Source organism: Lycorma delicatula, chromosome 9 (genome assembly GCF_047948215.1).
Source record: "Lycorma delicatula isolate Av1 chromosome 9, ASM4794821v1, whole genome shotgun sequence".
Taxonomy (NCBI): domain Eukaryota; kingdom Metazoa; phylum Arthropoda; class Insecta; order Hemiptera; family Fulgoridae; genus Lycorma; species Lycorma delicatula.
The window spans coordinates 38,626,622-38,653,626 of record NC_134463.1 but is presented as its reverse complement, the minus strand read 5'-3'; the positions used below and the strand labels follow the sequence as shown (position 1 = coordinate 38,653,626).

At 30.1% G+C, this 27,005-nt stretch overlaps 1 protein-coding gene across 3 annotated transcripts in view; it reads right to left on the bottom strand.

Moving 5' to 3' along the window:
* The window catches only part of Ctps (CTP synthase), a 71,396-nt gene that overhangs the window by 21,812 nt on the left and 22,579 nt on the right, over positions 1-27,005 (bottom strand). For all 3 annotated transcript variants that reach the window (XM_075375573.1, XM_075375576.1, XM_075375575.1), the window contains exons 3-5: positions 15,363-15,448; positions 10,569-10,700; positions 1,351-1,515 (exon numbers count right to left, since the gene is read on the bottom strand). In XM_075375573.1, the coding sequence (XP_075231688.1) occupies positions 1,351-1,515; positions 10,569-10,700; positions 15,363-15,448 (383 nt within the window). The remainder of the gene's footprint in view (positions 1-1,350; positions 1,516-10,568; positions 10,701-15,362; positions 15,449-27,005) is intronic.

Sequence of the window (27,005 nt, the reverse complement as noted above, 5' to 3'; positions counted from 1 at the left end):
TTTTCTAAATTTAAAAATTTTTATATTTATTATTTTTGATGTAATTGTAGAATTATGTATTGACTGATAATGTGGGATTCCATGGAAGGAGACTTTTAGTATTAGTAGTTTTTTAGGTTTTTCTGTTACCGTATTTGTTGGTTAAGTAGTTGTTTTTTTTTAGTTTGACTGGCACAGTGGTCAGTATGTTGATGAGTTATTTGAATTTTCAGAAATTTACATATGTAGAATATAGTTCTACTCAACTAATAAATATAACACATCTAATACTTTTAGACTTTCTGCTACACAGAAGAGCCGGGAAATGTCCATATTCAAAAATTGGAAATGTATTTGACTACCTTTTAAAAGCAGTCTGATTAACAGTCATAGATTAAATTTAAAGTAGTATTAACATTTTTTAAAAGTTAAAAAATATTGTTACAATCACACTTATTTCATGCATAGTGTGTTAGGAATGATTAAAAGAATCTAGTCACAGAATGGAATTATTTATTTGTATGTATGTTGGAATGACTGAGTATAAAAAAAATATTGTTCTCATAATAGATAAAAATAGAATAACTGCATATCTGATAAATAGCTATAAATTTTTATTACAGTAATTTAATTTTAACAGAAAAACCTTATCAAAAATTATAAAATGGAATTACAATAATTCATCTTCAAAAAAGACAATATAAAAATAATCACATCCTGACATCTTTCTATCTTCTAGAAACAATAATACTACTACCACAATAAATTAACAAATATTTCACATCTTAATTAAATATTTCAATACTATAATGCAGTTTTGGAAAGAAATTCAACTTTTAACAGATTTAAAATTCATATTACTGTGGAAGTATTTACTCCAATTTTAATACCTTTAAACAATTTAATAAAATATTGTACTTATATTATGAATATTGTTTTAAAAAATAAGACTGAAAACATTTGTTGTAAAGACTGCTTCTGAAAACCTATCATCTTCTAAGTGGCAATTTCTGTTTAATCAGTTGTTCTAAATTAGTTAAAACATATGAGTGGGCTTAAATAGAAGGTAAGACTTCATATCCAGCAGAAGGCATCATTCTTTCTCATAGAGAGAAATGAAAAATAAAAAAAGCTTATAACTTCCTATCAATCTTTATTCCAGGAACATAAAAAAACGAATTCATTCTTAAATCCTACTCTTTAGAACTACTACCAGCAAATTTAAACATAAATAATGGCACAAACATTACACAATTAGCTAAGCAATAAGAATGTATAAACAAACACAAAAAACAATAAAATCACACACCAGTACATATCCAGTATACATAAAACTTAAATGAAAAAAAGAAAAAAAAATTCTCAACCTACTTGTTCAGGGGCAACATGACAGAAGCTGGATATCTTCACTTTGACATCATGATTAATAGGATTTTCACTTCGACAAACAATTAAATCTGGAGAAAGGCCTAATCCTCTAAGCTCCCTGACACTTGATTGTGTTGGCTTTGTTTTTGATTCTCCAGTTGATTTTGGCTGCAACGTTATTTAAAATAAGAATGATTATTTATTATTAAAGAATATACAATTTTTAATTATAGTAAAATCAATGTAATCAAGAAAGTTAAACACCTTGCGAATCTAGATTATTACACGTAAGGCCAATCTGAATTATTAAGCCTTAGATCCATGCAGAAAACTAATCTGAAGCATAAGAGAATAAAATCATACAAGTATAAAGAGGAGCTGAACAGGGTTGCTTTCCTTAATTTTATTATAATAATTCCTTTTGCCTGTATATTTCATTTTACTCTAATTTCATATACAGTAAGTATCATGTATAGTGATATTGGATATAATGACATATCAAATATAGTGTCTAAAAACTTGTCTCTTGATTGGTTTGGTATGCTGTTAATGCATAAATACAGTATGTACATGGTTTATAATGATGATTGCAGTGACATATCAGCTATTATGGCTTATTTTTCCTACAGAAATGCAACATTTTATCGTTTATAATGATGGTCAGAAGTGACCCATCAGTAACGTAATTGGTTTCTTTTTTCTTACATATGTACTGTAGCTGATCTTTTTAAGTTCTTCGTGTACAGATTATTGTAAACTGAAGCAGTCACATTTAGTCGTTATTAATATTTTGCTGTGAGCGTATCATTTTGTGTGGGTACAGTATTTTATTTTATGTATCCTGTGATATTCATTAAATAGTGATTTCATTGTGACTTTGCGAAAAACATTCATGATAGAGGAAAAGGCACACATTATCAGGAGGTTAGAGAATAGTGAAATTAATAAGGACATTGCCCAAGAATTAGGCGTCATTCAACAATATCGGTGGTAAGGAAGAATCGTGAAAATTAGGGAAAATTTTGAAACAAATTCTGTAAAATCAAACAAAATTACAGCCTAATCAATATAATGATGTAAAGCAAAATAACTGACTTTTTGCAGAAATAACAATTTTTTTCTATCTTGTTTTACTCTACTGTATTTATATTTATTATTACGTAGTTTTGTTTTTTTTTTTTTATAATATATTTGCAGAAATAATTATTATAATTATTATTGTAATACAATACCCGTGTAGATGGTTTATTTAAGTAGTACCACTAAGCTACCACTTTTTTTTTCTCTCAACTCCCCTGGGCCGGACCGACTTGTTGGTATTACGCCACCCACAGGAGTGTCTTTTGACTCTAATGGGCCTCCCCACCTACCGGCTGTACGTCCAGCATGGCAGGTCAGCCGACCGGTTCAGCTCTTTTGAGAGTTCCTTATTTAGATTTGCCCATTTCTGACACCACGCATACCTGGTTTGTTGTGGCGTGGTGTCGGGTCTTTTCACTGATCTTCCTTTTCCAATATTCCTAACTAAGAGCCCCTGGAGTCCCCAGCGGCTCATTGGAACCGACACAACTCGGAATGTCAGCCCTCCCCGCTGAGGCTGCTCTCCCTACCCTAGTCTATACTAATATTCTTGGCTTCTTTCATCAACATATTTCTGGGTTAGAATCTTCCTAACATAATTTGCTACTGTGTTCCAGTTATATTCACTGCTAGTCATAAATTGCACTATATTGTCAGGTGTTAATCCATTGATGTTCTGATTAAATCTCAAGACGGCCCACCTGTCACACATGAAAAAGGTGTGCTCCGCATCATCAAGTTGGTCACAATACATACAGGTTGTTTCTTCCCTTCTGCCTATTTTATTTAAATAATAATTAAATACACCATGTCCACAGAAAAATTGTGTCAAGTAATGGTCCATTTCACCGTATCTTCTTCTTACCCACGGTGTAATCTCAGGGATGAGCCGCCTCGTCCATCGACCCATACCATCATTGGTCTATTTTTCTTGCCACAAAGTATTGATTTCCTCTTTGGCCTCTTGTTCTATTTTTCCCTTAGACCTCTCAACCCTGTATTTCGAGATGAGATCGATCGGTGGCACCCCTGCAAGCACACAGAGTGCTTGGTAGGACACTGTCCTATAAGTGGCCACCACGCCAAGTAGTATCCTCCTGTGTATTCTGACAAGTTTCTCCTTGTTACGTCCAATGTCTATCGCCTGATGCCATACAGGTACCACATACATGAGTGAAGATATTATTGTTGATGCTAACAGTCTGCGCTTGGATGCCCTAGAGGCGTTCTGCGTTGACATTATGATGTTGAGACTCCTCACCATATTTTTGACCCTCTTACAGATATTATCTGTGTGTTCAGTGTATTTACCGTTCCTCTGGAAGGTGACACCCAAATACTTCAGACTGTGAACCTCCTCAATGATATTACCTTTGATAAATACAGCAATGGGGTCTAGTACCTTCTGCCTGTTATGGCAATACACCGACACTTTTCATATGACAAACTCAGACCCCTAGAGTCCATCCACTCATATTTAATGCAGGTGGCCACATTCGCTCTTTCTTGTACCTGATCAACCGTTCTGCCCTCCACAAGGACTGCGAGATCGTTCGCATAAGCCAGCAATTCCACTCCATCGGGGAAACTTTTAAGCGGGAGGTCGTCTATGACAAGCAACCATAGCAGTGGCCCCAGGACTGATCCTTGCGGCACCACAGTGCATCTCGAAATGTATCCTTCCCTCCTGGGCCTTGATGCTACATTTTCTATCGGAAAGATAATCCTCAATTTGTCTACGTATATAAGGGCTCAGCCCCTTTGAGGTCATCGCACTATTTATATGTCTCCAGCTAACTGATCCGAAGGCATTCCTTATATCAAGTGAGATTATCAACGGTATGCGTCTAGTACGCCAAGTTCCTCTTTTGACCTCGTTGGCCCAGTTCAAAATTCTACCAATGACCTGCACCGTGGACCACCCCCGCCAAAAACCATATTGGGTTGCACTGATCCTGACTCCCTGTTCTAATTCCTGTATAATTCTGCTGCTAGCATCTTCTCTACAAGTTTAGCCATGGTATTTAGCAGACTCAACGGCCTATAAGTGGCATCCTCAGCCATAGGTGCACCTTTAGGAAGGAAGACCACTCTGGCCTCCTTCCAAACCACTAAGCTACCTAACATCAGTTACTGTAACTATCGGTTACAATGACCTAAAACTGTTAATCCCTTGGTCACTATAAACAATATTTACTATAATTTAAATGCTAATTAAAATTTAAACTGCAAAGTTTTTATTCTAGTAATAAACTATGAAAAAAAAACTAACACAGTATAAAACTTTATACTAATCAAATAAAAACAAAACAGATAATTGAATACTGAAAAATATAACTAAAACTCAACAAAACAAAATTTTATATCATTGTACAGTGTACTATATATTTTCAATATAAATTATATTGAAAAAAATAATAAACACAGACAAGATTTATTTAAAAGACAAAGAAAAAAATTTACTTAAAATCTTGATTGTTATTTTGAGTAACAGAAAATGCCAAGCTTGTAATATTGTGTAATCCTGATTTAAATGAAAATGTTTGCAAGATGTTTGGATTCCATGATGGATAAATTATAATGTTTAATACATATAGTATCAATAAACAAATAAGATCATATTATCAAACATAAAACATCAGGTTGAAATTTATTATTTGTTGCATTCTAAGACATGTCCAACTTTGTAGCACACAATCCATAATTCCAACTATTTTATGGTAAAAATTGCTGTCCAGTTTAAAAATAAAAAATAAAAAACTTAAAATTTTCTTATAAAATATTTATCATTTTCATTTCTTGTTTTTTTAAATAAATTGGGTGTTAGTCTCAATTTTCTCTTAAAAAATGAATTATTTAAATGCTACAAGTGATAGGTAAAATTAAAGAAGTTTAGTTTTGATTCAAGTAAAACATTTTTTCCTTTACTAGTAAATAAAATTAGTTAGGAAATGCTAAAACTGATTTAGCAGACTACAGTGAATTACTGGCAGTTCTACAAGGAATTTCATAACAATGGCTGGCCTTGAAATGTTATTTGTCACTCATTTTTAACAATATGACACTAATTGAAACCTATGACTTTAATTACTGCAGTTTACCAAACAGTTCTTTAATTATTGTACAAAAAAAATGTTATGCGTCTGACTAATTCTAACAATTTGATTATGCAACTCATAAACAGGGTTATGAAAAATGCATATGCACTGATTGCTATTTGTCTTGGTATTTAATTATGGTGAATGGTTAATTATTGTGATGATGTGCCGTGAAAAATAAACCTATTTGTATTTTGCTAATTATTAGCTATTATTTTCATCTTAATAATCTGTCTAATCAAAAGTCCTTCTCATAATATATTTTTTTAATGAACTTGAATGAGAAGTAAAATATGTAGTAAAAAAATAAATACTTATGCGAGTGTACAATAACCTATAAAATAAGTTTAAACATTTAATTACAGACTATTTTTATATATTACATATTTATCAATATTGTATTAATCATGTCAAGTTTTGCTTTGGTGTACCTTAGCAACTTGCAACAGGATGGCTCACAAAAATTGAACACTGCATACTATTAGGCATTTTATTTTTAAATATACCTGATGAACCTGTGTAGGAAATCGTAAAAAAAATGCAGTAATTTTTCTTTTTTAGCAATTAAATGCCCCACAATATAAATTATTAAACAAATTCACAGCAATTTAGTTTTTTATAAAAGTACTACTGACAAAATAGTAGTAAGTTCTGTACTTACTGTAAGGACAGGACGATTTTCAGGATGAAAATGTAGTATATTAACAGTTAAATATTAAAGATAAATTTTAAACAACTATGTCTCTAAAAGTTATGTCACCAAGTCTTTCAACGGAGCTAAAACTGGCTAGCTTTTTAATATATAACGATATTAAAAGTTACATGGTACAGTTAATAAACAATGATTACTCTATTACATTTAGTATAATAAAAATTAAGGATTGTGGAACAGCAAAAGAGTAAAACATACCAGAATATCAGTTTAAGGAGAGTTGTGCCAGGCTAGGTATTTAGGTTAACGTAATGGTTTAGTTGTCCTGTGAAAACTATTTTTTTTTTTTTTTTCAAAAATTACTAGCCAGTTATACAGAAGTATTTGTTTGTTAATGGTATACTTTAATATGTCGTGAAACATAGCAGTTAGAATAAAGCACCATAAACTATATGTGAAACAATTATAGGGAAAAAACTATACTGTAATCTTGCATTATTTTTAAAAAAATGACAATGCTCAAAGATCTTAAATTGCTACAGGAAATTCTTGTACACAGCTGTAACAAAAGAAGTGGATGGATTTCAATTTTATAGTGGGATCACAATTTTATAGACGGGATCAAACAATACTAAGACAGGACAAATCAGTTTCAAATTTGACAGCTGACATGTCATTAAAATGTCAAATCTTTCTCATTATAGACAACTTCCAAGCACACACTGTGAAAGAACTTTGAAAAAACAAAATAAGAAAATAATCATTCCTAGTGATATTTCTACAGCCACTAGCAGTCAATGTTTATAAGCCAATGTTTTTAAGGATGTCTGCATTGTTTTTATACAGAATGGATGTCAGGTGATAAATCACTAATTTTATTCTTATTATTAAAAATGTCCAGTTGAAAACTTATGCATGCAGGCAATTAAAATTTGGAATTTAATAAAAAAAAAGTGTGTTTAGAGAGTTTCAAGGTAATATGCGTTTCAAATACTCTGAACGGTTCCAAAGATGTTGCATTTAGAGTGAGTAATTTACAAGTTAATGATAATGAAAATATTAGAAAAGAATCAGATATCAGAGATAAGGGAGGATACAGGATCTCTGAGCTAAAGGTATCCAAAATTAACACATATTTCGAAAACCAGGTAATATAATTTTATTTTTTTTAATACACATAGCAACTCAAGTTTTAATGTAGGTTAGACTAATAGACATCTAAACATCTAGACTAATACACATCTAACTCTTCCCAGGTGTTTCGGAGCATCTGCAGCATTATTAACCCAATTTCTTCAAAAATTCTGTTTTAAATCGTTCAAATCTCAAATTTTTCTTTGATATACAACTTTTAATAAATCTCCGTGCAAAAAAAAAGTCCAAAGGAGTGTGTATAGACTTAGGTTTCGTTCATGTTATTTAAAATTCACTATTAATGAGACATTCATTTTCATTTAAATTAGGACTTTTAAAATTTAAAGATCTTTGGCTTCAGTTAAATTCACATTCAGCTCCTGACTATTCAGCAGCTCCATAGTTCACACAGCTGCTTATAGATGCAGTCAACTCTTTACATTTCACTTGGCTCCTGAAGATTCAGCGGCTCTATACATAGTATACAAGCAAGCTCCTAACTTCATTCAGGCAGTCCTATTCCAGCCTTCGACAAGACTACTACAAATCTCTAAGGAATCATCAAGTCTTATTTCATTCATTACATTTATTAATACAATAAACTTACATAAAGATTTACAAGTTATTAATGTTATACCTATAAATGATATTTACAATTACAATAAAATAATTATAATCACAAGAACTCAAAGACTTAATTTATTAAAAGAATCAGCACCACTTTTCGACAGTGATATCTGGAGATCTATGCGGCCAAGCAGTTGGTCTTCCTCATTCAACCCAACATCCAGGGAAAATGTTGTTTAAGAACGTGGTAACATCTGATGAAAGAGTAGTAGAACACAATTTTGCTAGAAACTGAAGCCTGTAGAACAGTAAAGTTCTCAAACATGTTGAGGAACATGTGTAATACATAGGCTCCATGAAAAAACTAACTGATGACACCATTTTTATGCAGTTCCTAACCAGACATTGACTTTTGGTGTGTTCCTTTCATTTTCAATTACTGTACTGCGTTTCAGTATCCCAAATTCACAAATGGGGTCTATTAACTTTTCTGCACATGTGAAAAGGTTGCCTCATCACTAAATAACAACGTATTAAGATAATTAGGATTATTTTCGACATAGTGCATTACCTCTGCAGCAAACATATCGCAGGCAGCAGGCATTTGTTTTAATGTGATGGAGTTGTAACTTGTATGCTTGCAAATGGAGCTGCTTATGAACAATGCAGTGAACACTGGAACAAGATATTTTCAGTTCATAACTTATCCACCTAATTGACTTTTCTGGACTGGTAGTGAAGACATTGTGTACATCACCCACAGTCTCGTCAATGAAACTTTTGGATAACTTCCATTTTGTGAAACCAAGCTTCCAGACTCTCTTAAAGTTGTATTCCACCGACAAACAGACTTGGATGTAGGAGTATAAATATTCCATTCAGTTCATTCACACCAAGGAAAATGCATAAGTCAATGAAACTCCACTAACCAAAGCATACACTGAACCTTCTGTTGTGGGATCCACATCTGACTGACTGCAAGTGTAATGAGAGTCGGCTTGCCTGCTAATGTATATTCCTCTGACCTTGAGAGTATACAGAACAAATCTTGGGAGATATTTCCTGTCGATTGAGCCTATGTTGACAAACTGGTTTTCTAAATATCAATTTCTTTTGGATACCTTTATCCAAAAGTGTGTCTTTAGCCAAGAGACCCTCTATTTTGATACAAATAACTAAAATTGTTATGGTATACTGATTTTCTTTACCACTGTGATACGTGAAAATTAAGCAATCTAAAATTTTTTTAAATTAATAAATCAAAACAAGATTATAAATAATTTATTTCTTTTCACGTTAAAAAGAGTACGAGTATCAACCTACTGGTCCATGTCATTATCTTTTCCCTTAATAATTAAAAAAAAAAAACATACACGCGCGTGCGCGCGCAATGTTAACTATTCAATAGTTATTGCAATACTTTTCCTTCACTTGACTGAGCAAATATTTATTCTGAAATTTTTAAAATGTTTTAAATTTTATTATCAATTTTTACAAAATAAAATGAAAATTTATACGTGTAAACAAAGAATTTATTAAAATAAAAAATATAACTGAAGATGGGCTTAGAGCCAAAAACATTTTGATGAACATAAAAAGTAAAGGAAGTGTTCTCTAATACTGTAATTTGCGGAGGCTGAAAAAATATTATATTATATATATATATATATATATATATATATATACTGATAAATGCATTTATCAAATATTAATCACTACTAAAATGATTATAATAATAAAAATACTACTAAGCTACAATATGAAGATTAAAAAAAAAAGTAGAATTCTTAACAAAATGAATTATTTTTGAGAAATACGCTCATTTTCAACACAAATATTTACAAAATGCATTCACAATTAAACATATTACTTTGTTAAAATTTAAATAATCGCCAGACTGATAACAATATTTTAAAACTTCCTGAGTCTATTAAAACAGATAATGGAATGATTTAATATAGAGTACTGACAAAAAAAAAATTATTTGACCTTAGCAATTCATTTCACATTCTTCAGTTTATTTATTAAAAAAAACCTTTCTTATGTTTATTAATATAAATTTTTTAACATTTGAAAATTTACTGTTGTCATTTCTATAATTATTACAATTCTCTGGAAATGACATTAAATGATCTAGTACTTTTATATACACATATTTAACTGTAATTATATTTAATATGGTAAATTTGTTAAATTTAGGTTTCTTTTTGGCAATATATCTTTTGTTGAGTTTGTTGGGGTATTTGCTACTATTGTAAACTTTTCTCTGACAAAATCATTAAACTGACCAGTCTAGTAAAGGCTTAAACTATACATATCTGACCATTTTATAAAACTACCTGTTCACATTTCACAAAAAAAAATGAATAGACAAAATTCTGAATAAATGAAATGCAATGTAAATAAAAAACAAAAAAACTGCTATGAATCTACAATTAAATTCAATAAACACTTGAAATTAAAAAAAAAATATTTAACATACCATTTAGTTTTAATTTTTTAAATAAATAAATATTCATTAATAATCATGAAGATTAGATCAAGATGGAAAAAACTTCACCTTTAATAATACTGATAATCTTTAATAAATTAATTCTACATATATCCATATTAGGATGTACCTGTTAAAATATATTGAGGTATTCTTCAACAATACATAAACTTAAGACGATAAGTATTAGACTGCTTACCTGTGGAACAAGAGAAACATGAGCGACACAGAAATTTTCCTTTTTAACTCTGAACTGAAACTGACGAAAAGCTTCAACAAATGGCATTCCTTCAATGTCTCCTATAGTACCACCAAGTTCAACAATGCATACCTAAAACAAAATTTAAACTAATTTTAATGAATAAACTGATTTTTAACACACTAAATAAAATCTTTTAAACAAAATAAAAAATATTTAAATACTAAACTTTAAACAGTTCTTTTTATTTACCAGTAGAGTGCATTAATTTTAAAACATTAAAAATGCACTAGAAGGGGAAAGAGAAATAAAATCACCACCTCTACCATAATGCCTACCTCAAAATTGCTTTTATAAAGTTTATAAAATTCTATTTAACCTCACCAATATGTTACAGCAGATTTTGTGCCAACTAATCTGCAAAGCTTTCTATTCTAATGTAATAATTAATAATGGGGTTTACTGCAATCATAAATAAATCAGGAAAATCCTGCATTTCCCCAAAATTACAAAAATAGTCTATTCTTGACTTTGAAAAAACGAGTTCGATAAAACGTACAGCACCATCTACAACACTAGCAAAAAGGAACTCCTTCATACCTCTGAAATAATTTTCTGGAAGCATATTTACAAACTGTTATAACTTAATCATTCTAGATTTTTAAATCCCACTTTACCATGCTGATCACATGATCAGAAAGAACTAGTGGCTACTTGGAACTTCACAGGTATATTTGTAACAATAAAAAAGTACTTGAAGCTTCTGATCGAACTATAATGTAAAGAGATATTGATAATTAACAAAAGTTAATCTAATTTAAAAAAAAGAAATGGACGAACCATAATGATAATGGAGGAATGGGATTAAGTGAAGTGGAGTGAGGTAGTGGGCCCCCAGTTCAATCTAAAATCTTATGTCAAGGACCAATTTAAAAAAAAAAAATTTTTAATTATTTATGTTGAGATCTAGTTTGAAAAATCAGAAGTCTTGCTAAGGACAATTTCAAGTCGGAAGAATTACAAAAATCAAAAGAATCCTAAAAATTTTAGTTTTACTTTTGTATATTATTTAAAATTTGAAATTTTATACAAAAGAGGAAATAATAATATTGAACACATAATTTAATAATTGTAAAACTACTTGTAATAAACCAAAATTAGTTTTTAATAAAATAATCAAAATTATTGATTTAAGTTTATACTAACATTCAATGAAACAGACATTCTAAAAATGATGTGAATTCTTTCTTGTATTTAATTTTTAAAATTATGAACAAATTATTTTCTATATATTTAAATATAATATACTTTTTTAAATAACATCCTTCTGTAGACGGTAACTCTATTACACAGTTTTACCCATCCTGCTATTCAGCAATTTTATAGAAATTCGACTAATTTTAAGCTGCATTCAACTTTTGAATTATACAAATTATTCAGTTGGCTGAATAATTGAGTTTTATATCCTCCAAGAAGAAAAAATTCTGCAAAACTACCATAAGAATAAATATGTTGCTAGTAACTTCACCTTTTTGAAAAAAAAAGTTGTTTTTGCTCCAGTATGCATGCACTCTGCTGGAGTGGTCTGTTATATCACCGGTAATCGTGGGACCAAAATGTCAAGTCCACAAACAATGATGGTTTGTGGTTCATCTGCAAAAACCACTAACGTATGTCTTGTCAAAAGACCTCGATCAGCTTTGTCTGAAGAAAATGACTGTCCCAAGGTAAATAATCTGAATGGCGACAAAACATCTTTACAATACCTGAATGTCAGATTTGTAGTTTTACGCAATAATCAGGAAGGCGGCACCCTTCATAAGGTTTCATCTTTCCTGATCAATAAGGTTCAAGCGATTCCCCCAAGGACATCATCAGAAAACTGAGAGATGGATCAATTCTAATTCAGTGATGAGCAAAGTCGATTGCTTTTATGTCTCACCAATGTGGGCAGTATAAGTTTAAATGTGGAATGTCATGAAACCTTGAATACTAGCAGAGGAGAAATTTTTTGCCGGGATCTTCTTGAGGTGGACATTAAAGAAATTGTAAAAGAACTTCGTCCCCAAGGTGTTACAGAGGTGAGGAGAATAATGAAACATCAGGGTGGGATGCAAGAACCTATTCTATCTCTTATTTTAACCTTCAACCTTCCCACACCACCGGAGAAAATTAAAGTAGGATACCTATCTGTTAGAATACGACCATTCATTCCTAACCCATGACAGTGTTTCCAGTGTCAAAGTTATGGCCATACAACTTCTTGTTTGAACACTGCAACCTGTGCTAGATGTGCAAGAGAAGGCCACAAAAACACAGACTGTCAGAAGGAAGAAAAATGTGCAAACTGTGGGGGAACACATTCAGCTAGATCTCAAAATTGTCCAACTTTCAAAGAAGAAAAAGCTATCTGAAAAATCTATACTGAGCAAAAACTTTCTTTCCCAGCCACTTGAAGACAGGATGCGGTGGTATATACACATGAATCAAACAGAACAATACCATTGGATGTGCATTTATTGTTAATGACCGAACCTATATGTTTCTTCTACCTGGATTACAAGTGTCTTTACTGTTGAACTATATGCTATAAATGAGGCTTTGAATATCAATAACCCTAAGTATAGTCATATCTGTATTTGTAGCGACTCATGTAGTGCTCTCCAAGCCTTAGAAGATTGTTATTCCAGGCATCCTACTGTCACAAAAATCTACAATGCAATCATCAAGTTAAACCATCGCAACACACAAGTGAGTTTCTGCTGGATCCCTAGCCACGTGGGGATTCCAGGTAATGAACGTGCAGATTTCGCTGCTAAAGTCACATGTAATCAACCATCCTTCATTACCCGTGTTACCAAATTAACACGACTTTATTAATTGTGTAAAACACACACTCTTCATGCAAAGTGGCAAGATGACTGGACGGCTACAATAGATAACAAACTCCAGCACATTAAACGCTCTGTGTTATCATGGGACTCCTCGTATAATTCTCGTGAAGAAGTGGTCCTCTGCCAATTGCAGACAGGGCACACGAGAGCTACTCACGAGTATCTGATGTCAGCAGTAAACGCACCAGTAAGCATGCGATGCAACTGCTGCTTGATAGTGCACCACATTCTTGTGGATTGTATTCGTTATGCAGCCTTACATCATAAGTTTAAATTGACCAGGAATTTTCATCCAATTCTGGGCAATAATAAAGAAGTTTTGGACTAGGTGTTTTTGTTTCTCTGGAGTGCTAATATTTTACATACTTTTTAATAGTGGTTTTAGATTTTTTTACATTAGTTGTATGTTTTGTGTCAACATTTAAGGTTTTTTTTTGTCTTTGTTTTTAATGTTTTAGTTAGTTTTGATTTGGTTTTTAAATTTGTGCTTTAAGTTTTTATTTTGTTTTAATTTTTGTTATTCTATTAGGTTTTGTATTTATATTTCATGTTTTGTTTTCCGGGCATTTTTATTTAATTTCTAATTGTGGATTTTTAAAGTTGAGTTTTTTGAAACAAATACATACATCATGTTCAGGCGATGATAACACCGAAGCGTTTTTCGCCTAGAAAAAGCCAAATAAAAAAAAACTATTTTGCAGTATTGAGCAAATAACATTATACAGAGTGTATTAAAAAGTTAGAAAGTTACTGGTCTAAATGTATTAATTGTAAGATGACGATGAAAAATAATAAAAAATAAAATATTCATAAACATCTTGTTTTCTTTGACAGGCTTAGAACTTTTTAAAAGACCCTTAAATTATTTAGTATACTCATATTAATTTAATATTGTTTCTTGTATTTAAATAATTAATATGAATTTTAACCACTACACCTATTTTTAACTTTGCAATTGTGTAGCCAGTCAGAGCTCGCTTCACTCGCCCTTCCCGTCTAACCAGGGGAGGCTACTGTGAAAATTCTGGTTTTATTCAACTTACCTTACACCAAACCATTTTATTCAGAATTAAATTCTCTACAAGTTTTGTTTTGCTTTTCTCCTGTTTTTTTTTCAAAAATGACTAAATACAGTAACGAGACCTATCTTATTTGATTTTTAAGGTCAAATACCATAGAAATCACTAATTCTGCCCCACAATTAATGTCCTAAAAATTTCAATACAACCTCATTTCACCAGGGTAGCTGAAAGCCAAGTGAAATCTTTCACTAGCTGTAACTTGCAGACAAAGTATTTTAGGATGTATGTTTATATGAACTTTTTCCATTATTTTCAGACGTATAATACATTTTGAAAGTCCTGGGAGAACTTCATGATAAACCCTGTTTATAGTGTTTGCTGGTTTTATCATTTCTTTTCTATTTAATCTTAGCACTTTTTTTCAATATTTTGATATGTGATATAAACAAGTGCACCAACACCAAACCAGAAAAAGATGAATTCTATTAAACAAAAACAATAATAAGGGAAAATTAGTAAGTTTATAAAGAAAAATAATTAGTTACAAACTACTTAATTAAAATTTCCAATCAAGCTTTTCTAGTTTGATATGAAACAAAATGATTAACATGCAAGATATTTAATGTTTTATAAAGATGAAAATAGATTTAAAATAAAATTTATGAACAGATGTCTAAACATTATTCTCTGCAGAAAATTAACTAACACAGATGCTAATATTAAAACATTAAATTAACAGGTGGATACAGTAGTGTACACTATCTCAACTGTTTAGACTTCAGAAACTCATAGGATTCACTTTAGTATAAGTAATACTTTTCTCAAATGTAACTTTATCAAATAAATAAATTTAAAAAAATACATACAGATTATATTACCTCAGGTTTTGCACCATCAGGGCTTACTGAAACTGTTGCTACCCTTTCAACCCATTCTTGTATAGCATCAGTTATATGTGGAACAACTGAAATTAAAACAAAAAAAGTAATAAATACAAGTAGTCAATGAAACAAACAGATTTAAATTATACATTACATGAAGAGTGTAGTCTTTAAATATTAAAATTAAATATGTCCAATAGTTATAATCAACTATCGTTGGTGCATAACTAAAAACCCACCAATCCACCCAAACACAAACACACTTTTTTAAAGAATAGTTTGAAATATCAAATTGACAAGTCACAAAGATGGGTTAACCTGTTGTTTCTCTGTACTGTACTTATAACAGATAAATACGTTGCAATTTTTAATTTTGAAAAATTTTTTAAAGTCCTGGGCAGGACAATAAACTAGGCTGATCAGAAACAGACACTCTGAGGGTTAATCATACTCTTTACTCTTCCCAAACTTTCCTTATTATTTTTTCTTTCTTTTCTGGATGAGTTACAGGAAATGAGTCAAAAACATTACTGGTTCTATTTTTTTACTACCTTACTTACAAATTTGTTACTATATTTTGTTATGGAACAGAACACAAGGATAGCAAGAGTTTATTATCTCCCTACCAATCTAAGAGCCTGGACAAATGTCCCTTGCACGATTCCCCTTCAGACCATTCCCAGAAGTCCTTTCGGTGCTAGCACCTTTCTAAGAGAAATACACCTTCCCAGGAGCCCTGGTGTTTGGAGGAAGCAATACGCTTCCCTTTCCGGAGGGAGTTGCATGTGCTGGCTCGGGACATAATTGTAAGAATTAGGTAAAGAAGACGGTGGATGATTGGTGAGGTGAAGTTGAAGTCTTCCTTCAGCAGCCTGTCTTCGCTGCTGAAGACAATAAGCTGAGTTATTAAATCACCGATGCAAATGTCTACAAAGGCATTTGCATTAGTGGCATCCCAACGATGTCCGGCTTATTACTATGAGATGTAAAAAGTCAGAGGGCGATAGATGACTCCCGTTAAAGCCCAACAGGGCACGAAACAGGGGGGGGGGGGGGGGGGTGATGACCAGGAAGTAAGAACAGGGGGGTGTGTGGCGACTGGAAGCATCAAAGAAGGGTGGTCTACCCATATGGGGTTGGGATGTCTTCACTGCTGCATCTCTGCTGGGCTCCGTCGTGCCGGATTCCACTTTGTGTTGGCGGACCGATTTTCATTCTTCTTTTGTCTGCCTTTCCATAAACAAGCTGTAAATAATTTACAAACCGTAAAACTGTGAATAGTCCCATGGCCAAGAAGGGCAGGCCTCTTCTCTCTTCTGTCAAGTGGCTGCTGGGTTTTTCTTCCACAATCTTCACTGTCTGTCAGAGATCATCAACTTCTTGGATTAGGAGATGGAACGATTGGATGTCTTACAATTTTGTATAGAATAATTTCGCATTTGCGAGTCTTGGGAGGAAAGTTGATTTAAAAATAAGAAAAAATATCAGAAGTTATTAATGAAATAAGATTTTATGTACTTTTCATTTTAAAAAAATGTGTATAAACAATTTATTTAATAGGTGTACAAGGAAGTCATGTAGTGTCCACATCAATAATTTTTTTTTAACTGAACTAAATTTATTGTTATTATTTACTGAAAAAACCTTTTTACAATCAGAGGCTAATAATTATTCAATATACTTAAATAAAAAAAGAAAAAGTTAAAAAAGGAGATGAGATCTGATTCAAACTGATGTGCCTTCTGGTTGTAAGATTAAATATTTCATTAATTAAAAATTTATTTGGCTATATCTCTGTAACCAATGAAAATAAGTACCACTTATGACATATCGTTGAAAAGCTCTCAATGAGGACTTATTACTGCAGTTATGAAAAAATCCAAAATCCATATTGTTTTGGATTTGGGCTTTTTTGTACACTTTTGGTTCAGTCGATCATAATTAAAAGGGGAGGTGCAGAAGTAGATGTTACAACATTCCTAAATCCAAAATTTCAACATCCTTTGGCTAATCGTTTTTGGGTTATGTTACATACATATGTATATAATGACATTACGCCAAAAATAGTCAAAATGAATTCAGAAATGTTCAAAATGGAATTTCTGTTGAAATCTGAAAACAGAAATTTTTCGCGATTATACTTCCTTTACTTCATACATGGAAGTAAAAATATGATAATAATGAATAAAAATTCCATATGATGAAAGTTTTATATTTGATTCTAAACAGACAATGAGAACACCTAGTAGTGCTATATGGCAATCGCGGCCGTGCCCAGCAAGACACTACAAGCACCTAGCGATGCCAAGCGGCACCTGCTGAATTTTTATGCTAATTATTGTATACGACTTCAATAAGTAATATAAAGACCATTTTTGTAGTGAAAATAACATAATGAAATGATATTTACAGTAAAAAAATAAGACTTACAAAAAATTAATTCAGATGTTGACAGGTTAAATCTAATGACTTTTAAATGTGTTGTTTTTGACAAAAATTCTTTAAATTATAAATTTTAGAGAAAGACCACTTTGAAATTACAAAATAAATTAAACAATATTTACAATAATAATCAAATCTCACTGTTAAGATAATATAAAAGCCAATATTGATCTAATAGAAAAAATCTGATGTGGACACCACATGACTTCCTTGTATGCCAATTAAATTACATATACACATTTTTTGCTGCATTCCATTTAAACTTACTTCATTTGGAAGTGAAATACAATCCTACAATTCCTTAATAAAGTGGACAGTCACACAATTGCTGAAATATTAATTTTTATTAATATCAAATATTTATACATTAATTCAACAATCTTACAGGAAATATTAGGATAGAGTAAAAGTCCCTTCATTACTTGTATTACTAGATCAGTATTATCTGTATAATCGTGAGTTGCTGATTAACAAGTTTAAAAATAGTCTGGTGTGTCGTATAAATAAAAGTTAATATTAATTAAACTATTCCATTTAATTAGACCACAAACTTTTATATACTGGTTACAAATTTTTATTTTGACCTTGCGGTGTAAAATATTCAGTTTTTATTATTGGATTATTTGGTGAATAATCAAAAATGAAACAGAAACAATAATATAGGAAAAAGAAAGATAACATGAAGAAATATATCTCAAAAAAATGACGAATATGAAGAGGAAGAAAACGTTAAGAAAAGGGAAGAATAAAAAAAATTAAGAGATGACAAATATAGAGGAAGAAAATGTTAAAACCAAAGAAAGAATAAAAAGATTAAGAGAAGATGATAAATATAAAGAAGGAGGAAACATTAAGACCAGGAAAAAATAAAAAGATAAAAAAGGACAATGAATATAAAGAGAGAAAATTTGAAAACTAGTGAACATGTATAAAAATTAAAATCAGAAGAATTATATCAAACCAAAGAGTGATTGAATGATTGGGAACAAAAAAACAAATAAATGAAGTGATGATGAACTCTGACTTAAAGAGAATATTGTCCGACAATATCAGATGAGTAATGAACTAAAAGATAAGAAATTTTTGCAATTTATTAAACATCAGGCATGCACGAGTATGCCTCAGTGTATATGTTGTTCTTGTGAGGGTCTATTTTACAGTCGTTCTGTAGTTAACTTTAATGAAGATAAAAATTAAAACAGAAATTCCAGAATAATTAAATAAAATTAAACAGAAATTAAACTAGAAAATCCAAAAATAATATGATTCTAAATTAAAATTATCAATTACTATTAAATAATCAGATGTTTCACTAACTATTACATATCCACATATTTAATAATGCCTATTACATTTTTAAAAGTACATTAAATTTTATTTCATTAATAACTTCTGATTTTTTTTTCATAATTTTTTTTATTATTTATTGTAAAAATAATTTTAGAATCACAGGTTAATAATTATTAAATCAATACAATTAAAAAGTTACAAAAAAAAGGAGTGAAGTCTGATTCGAACCGATGTGCCCTCCTTTGTAAGATCTAAATATTTTGTTAATTAAAATTTCATTTGGCTATAATTCTAGAACCAATGAAAAAAGTACTACTTATGATTTATCGTTGGAAAGCTCTTAATGAAGCCTTATTACTACAGTTAAGAAAAAGTCCAAATTCCAGACTTTTTTGGATTTTGGGCTTTTTTGGACATCTTTGATTCAGTCAATTGCAATCAAAAGGGGAGGTGCACAACTAGATGTTACAACAGTGCTATATCCAAAATTTCAACACACTGTGGCTAATCGTTTTTGAGTTATGCAAGATATGTAAATTGCCCACCTAAATTTTATAAAAATCCATTCAGACATTATAATATGATATCATGAAGTACAAAAATTCACAAGATATTAAGAATAACATTTAAGTTGCTTAAATTTACAGTTAGAAGGAAAATTTTATTTTACAATATATCTTTTAATACTTAAGTATTAAGGCACTAGTAGAAATGGAAAAATTCAGCTTAACAGTTTCTATGTCTTATCTCAAAAAGATAATAAATTATATATAAGATAAGAAAATCATAACTAGGACAAAAAAGAAATTGATATGGTTTTAATTAGTTCTATTAGATACTCGACGAATAGAACAAAGAGAAAATTAATGAGTGGCAGTTAGGGTTTTATTAATTCATAAATAATTTTAAATTATTATCTAAATAAAATGAAACAATTTATCACGAGTACTTAAAATTATTGTTACTAAAAATAAACATAAATTACAATACACATTATTGTAATTATATTTTATATTATATTATTATATATATATATAATATATTATATAATATATACATATTTAATATTAAATGAAATATAAACCACCTACACACAGTAAATAAATGAATTAATTCCAAGTATCAATTTTTTCAGGATCCCACATCTTCAGTTGTTATTGAATTCTATAATAAAACATTTATCTATAATTTGTAAATTTTTTCATATTGTTTTCTTTTTATCTTTTTACTATTTTGGTGGTTCATATTTCATTTAATATTAAATTTTTTAGCACAGTAGTTAATATGTTAATGAATTATCTGAATTAAAAAAAAAATATATATATATATACATAGAAGTGTGCAAATTAATCCAAACATCGATTCAACAAGTATACTCACATTTTTTTTATTTCTTCATTATGAAATAATCCAGTGTAATTTCTTTAATAGTTCAATTTGTGTGGTACAATTCATTTTTGGAAATGTTTAACCGATTGTTGGATATGAACTGTTGATCATTTTCATCTTACATATGGAAACCTTTGTTTCTGAACATAAAAATGTTACTTGTCAGAAAACATAACATTTTTCAAGTCCAGTTGGCACGTGCTTTGGCGCAAAAACCTTTTTTTGCACATTGCTGGTGTTAAAAGCTGCTTTTTGGCTGGCCAATGAGCTTTCTGTCCAGGTGCAATAAATCAGAGTCTAACAGTTTTTACATATAGATCGGTTCCATTGGCTGCTAATTCTCGATTTAAGTCCACAGCAAATAATTCTGGATCAAGTTCACTTTTTCTCAATTGTAACCAATCCTGTTTTGTAGCAGTTTTCTTTTACAGCCACATTTGCCTTCTTTTTTTTTTTTTGAGGCGAAAAGGAAACTGTTTCTTTTAATTATTTTAAAATGACATTCGCTGTCCCTAGTCAAATACCATACTAAGAAGCTATCTGTCATTATGTCATAGTGATATGCTCAAAAAAAGGAACAATTTCCGAACATTTTCTTGGCGTTATGTCCATTATTATATCAAGACATACAGAACAAAGATTACAAAAATATAATTTTGTGATAAAAAATGAAATAAACTTTCACAAAGCAAGAAAGTTGCTGAATAACCTCACATTACACTGACAACTTAAAGAATGGGTATGGTCAAGCAATGAAGCCACAACACAGAAATAAATAAAAACTTCCGTGTTTGAATTAATTTCCACACTAATTAAAATCTATCATAAGTGAATCAACCTAGTTTTACTAGTTAACAATAAATAGATAAATAAATCAGTATATTATTAAATAATTTAAATACAAATAAATTCGTAAAATAAAAACCTACACAGATGTCTTTTTTTGTGTGTGCGCGCTCACATGAATGCTCACACACACAAACACACAATTTATTACATTCAATTCAGTTGTATTTGTAAATAAAAATTGTTTATTTAGAATTAAAATATTATTTGTGATGATTATTCATTAATTGAAGACCAATACCTTTGTTTTCAATGTTTGTTACCATAATTAAAGTCTACTCAAATAATTAAAAGTGCACATTAAAAATATGTATCTAATCAGAACTAAACAAGGACTGAAAAAAAGAATGCCTGATTTTCAGATAAATCAATATTTTCTAAATATACACATCCTTTTTTTACAAACTTAGGTAAAAAAAAATTAGAAAATGAAATTTTCAAAACACACTCCACACATTATTGTAGATAACGTAAAATGTAACATTACTGTTAGGTACTACAACCAGATTGTTACATATCCTCAACAGGAGATCTAACATTCACTTCCAAAATTAAAGAACATCACATGCCAAGTTATTATGAAAAGAGGTAAAATGGTTCCCCACTACTGTCTTCACCTTAGAACCTTAGATGTTGTAGATAAACATACCACGCCCTCTGAATTACAGGTAATATTTAGTCATAACTTTCTTTTATCAAACAAAGAAACTTGCTCTACATTGATTACTCTCTACAAATAATTGCTCTCAAAAATACCAATAGTCAATTGACTATTGGTATTTGTAGTGCATACTTCAAATCATCAAAGCTATAAGAAAACACTGGAAAAGAGAATAATGCAAGATATTAATGTAGCCATTACTGCAAGAAATATTGTAATATACTTGCACACAGTACTTGTTAAACAGAAGAATATCAGTATGTTCAAATATATACATTAAAATCAATCATTAAAAAAAAGAAAAGAATTCTAACTAATTTAATAGATTAAAGAGAGTAAACAATTAGAGCAGATGAATTTTTTTTACTGAAATGTCCTACTTTTTTTTACTGAAATGATTTTTTTTACTGAAATGTTGTTACACATATTTTAATGCAGTTGGAATAGATAAATTATAAGCGAGAAAATATCAGATGCATGAAGGAAACTGAAGCTAAGTTAACTAACAAGTCAGCTTATATGAAAATTAAACAACACAGTCCAAAGTAAGAAAAAATTATGCAGTCTACCCTAAGAAAATTAAAAAGGAAAGAGTAAATGCAATTAACATCTATAAATGCATTATGTTAACTTGTGCTGAAATGTAGAAACTCGTAAATTTAATAACATTGATGGGATCTGCATATGACAACAAAATTTGTTCTTTTAAATTTTATATCACTTCACAACAAAACAATAAAATTAGAGCAAGCAATTTTCATATGGTATTTCTTTGGCTGGGAATGTATGAATTTTACTTTAAAAGGACTGAAAAACTGTTTGTTACGTTAAAGGTACAGTTAATCTTTCCATGGATGGGAAGAAACACCTACAGTTATGTTAAAGGTTACAGTCTTGGGTTACGTGGGGCCGTTGACATACGTAAAATAGCCTTCAAGCAGAAGTCTTCCTATACAAACTTAAATGCATTACAGCTAATCCCAATATTTCAAAAAGGAACATTAAGAGCTACTATCAAGTCAACATGTAGCTGTTTTATTACTTAAATTCAAATAATGAAAGAACTGATCCTCATTCAAAGAGCTATTTTAGAAAAATATTCATTTTTAAAAGACCAATTTGGGATTTAAAAAATTTAATTTACACAAAATGAGGAGTTTAATTTAATTTCACGCATATTGTTGGCTTTGAATAGAGTAAGGAATATCCTACAAGTATTATGCAACCTAATTAAGATCTATAATTCTTGAAGAAATGATATTTTGTGAAAACGATTAGAAAAGCCACAATGTGGTTTATCATACATTTCAATGATTTTGACACTTGAAATGACACAAAAAAATTTTCTCTGAAAGGAATTAATCACTATATGAAAGGCTCATTTTTCTTATTTATATGTGTTAATTACTTGTCTTCTAATATATATGCTGATTAATAAAATATTATCCCAAATAATTCCTCCAGCGATTCCTTGTTTTAAAATATTTTAAGAAACAACATTCTCTGTTTTCACGCATTTTGTCTGAAGAAACAACATTCTCTGTTTACACACATTTTGCCTGAATGTTTTAGAACAAATATTGCAAATATTCTGCACTTTCTTGGATATTAAACACCAGAGAATTAGTGGTGTTAAAATGATATAAGTGTGTATGGGTTAATAATAGAGTGAGCAACATAAAACTGAACCCATAATGAAACCACTACCCTACAATATTTATGAAAGACTCTCACACAACTAGCGTGACTAGTGGATGTATAAGTTACTACTGATTGTTGCTGCCGTTGTCAGGTGCCTTACATTTTAGTGTCAGTAAACAGATTACATGTCAGCGCAGTAAAGATTTTTTTATAGTGCAGTATTGTGAGTGCAGTTGTGTTTGTGTAAAATGCCTTATTCAATCCAAGAGAAAATACTATAGTTGAGGCCTACATTCGTTCTGGATCGTTTGAAGAATCATCTTAGTATTTGTAGAAAAATGTCTAAATGCCTGTATCCAGCAGAGTAACATACACGATTTAGTTAAAAATTGGCGTACAACAGGTTCGGCTTCAAGTTCAAAATGAAATAGGTAACCTTCCATTAGTACTCCATAGACCATTGCTGATACTGAAATGAGAATTACAGCCAGTTCAAAAAAAATCACTACGCAAGTTATCCCAACAATCTGGTGTTAAATACACATCTTGTCGTAAAATTCTTCACGAATTAAAACTGAAACCATACCACGTTATAACTGTGCAACAACTGACGGAAACAGGCAATGAGCTGTCAGCAAAGGACGGTGGCCTCCATCTTCCCCGGTTGTCTTATAATTTTTTCCTTTGGGGCTACTTAAAGGAGACATTTTATGTATCTAATTCCCACAATATTGATGAACTGAATGAAGGTGAACATTCAACGAGAAATAAACGCAATTTACATTTTGCATCAGTCAAGCACAAAAATGCATCCACGCCCAGGGTAGTCAGTTTGAACACCTTTTCTAACAATAAGGTAAGTAAATGCAACATTTAAATTATGTTTTATGTTTTTCTTATTTAATTTATCCATAACATTCAACAAATTTCATTCCAACATAATCTACAGATTCTGCAGCGGTTATGTTACGAGTTCGGTTTTAAGTTGCTCACACTGTTTAAAACAATTATAATTATCGACAATAATGATTATTGTTGACAATCATAACCAACAATAATAAAAATAAGTATAATTATCAATAATTACAATGCATTATAATTAGAAATAATTTATTTAAATTATTTTTGCACTGTTAATCAATATCAACTGAAATTTATGGGACACATATTTTACAATTGGCATATCTAGTTACTTTAAAAATATTGCATTTAATTGGCAAATAATAAGTTAACAATGTAGAACAAAAGAACAATTTACAAATATAAAGCAATCAATTAAAAAAAAAAAAAAAAAAAAAAAAAAACAATGTAAAATTCCTGTTTTAATTATTCATTGTTGTATAAAAAATTACTTCAAACAAGAAAGCAATATGAAAAAATAGCATTTAAATAACTCAAATTATTTCAGTTATTTTTAATAGAAGTAAAGTAATATCATGTCGCTACTACTTTATTTAATTATTAAAAACAGTACATAAAACTAGTGGAAATCACCTGAGGTGGTTACATATTTATTTTATTCATTTATGTATACCAGGTTACAGAGTAACAGCATATGATGTCAATAATACTCTGCAGATACCAAGGCACCTGTGCACAGTCTGGCGCGTAAGTGTAAATGTATTTGTAAATGTGTAGACTTGAATAAACTCAGGCCGACCACTCCTGAAATTTGTGGTTAATTGAAACCTAACCACTAAAGAACACCAATATTCACAGTCTAGCATTCAAGTCCATATAAAAGCAACTGCCTTTACAAGGACTCAAACCTTAGAACTCTCAACTTCGAAAATCAGCTGATTTAGTGATGATAAGTTTAACTTCTAGACTAACCCAGCAGGTTAAATATATATTAATATTTCCAAAAATTTAAGAGATTAAATAAAAAAAATATAATTTTAATTAACTTTTATTGAAGCCACCAGAAATCACTTAATTAAAATTGAAAAAAATATGGCCAACAAAAAAAAATTGTTAAAATTTGTCCATGACTATTTCGACTAGAAACTTTTGGTAAAACAAATATAACTATTTTTATTTTTTTTCTAAACAAAAGAAAAAAACACCATTTGAAAAAACAGAAGTTTCTTTCAATGTTATAGTATCTTTTATGAGCTTCATTTCTGCAATTTTAATTATTTAATTTAAATGTTTCATGAATGATAAGATTTTATAATAAAGTTAAAAGAGGTAATATCCCCTAACAAATAAAATATGTTAGAGAAGAGAACATATTTTAATCACAGTTAGATAAACTTCCACATCCAAGTTTAAATCGACTTGAAGTCTTAACATGAGCAAAAATTACCTAACATAGATGGTACCAAAATGAGATTCTATCTAATATCTCGAAGCAATAAACATGAAAAAATTCCTATTTTGAGCAGTATATATAGGAAGAAGTTCAATTTAGATGTAGATATTTTAATAAATATTAATTATTTATGTGAATCACAGGACAATCAGATTTTCATAATTAAAGGGGACCTGATGTGAGACCCTTCTACGCTAGTGAGCATTTAATTACTACTTACTTGATTCCAAAAATTAATTTTGAAAAAGAACTGTCTGGACAGTAGTTTCTCAATTTCTATTCATTAAAGTGTGGCCAATGAATGGACCTGGGGTGGCTATGTCCACCCCATATTGAATCACTCATTGATACTACTCAATTTTTTGTATGAATGTGCATAAATATAAAATGATTTTTAAAAAATTAGTTAAATTACATTAACATTTTTATTAATACGAGCTATAGAACTTTGATTGGCAACAGGTAAGCCATGTTGCCAAAAGTTTAAGCAACTTTCAATAACAAGTAATTAAATTCACAAATCCTGAAAAGGAAAACACTTTGAATATTACTTATACAGGTGAACAACCACTTAAATTATTTAAACAGAGCTAGAGACCCTAGAGAAAAGCAGATTCAAATGACTTTTAACACCACAAAATTTAGTTTTATACTTATATTTATAGATATAGTAAAATAATTATATTTCTTATCCTACATTAAAAAATCCACATTACAATTTTTAACACTCGCTCATAGAAATTACAGTAAATTTTAACACAATGTTGTAACATTAAAATTTTATATAATCATCATATTTTTTAACTTTTAAATCAAATATCCAATACTAGTTTTAATTTCTAAGATTACATTTTAAATTATATCTTCACAATATGTACATACTTGAAGTCTCCTTTAAAATCTTATATGTTTTATTTGAATTAAATTTAAGATTTTTTAATTTTGGTTTGTAAAAATGGTATCTAGTCTTAATTATTGAATCAAGAGTCTGCTTCCAATTTGTATGCATTGATACAAAACTTGTTATTTTTTTATGAATATTTGTTTCATGAAAACT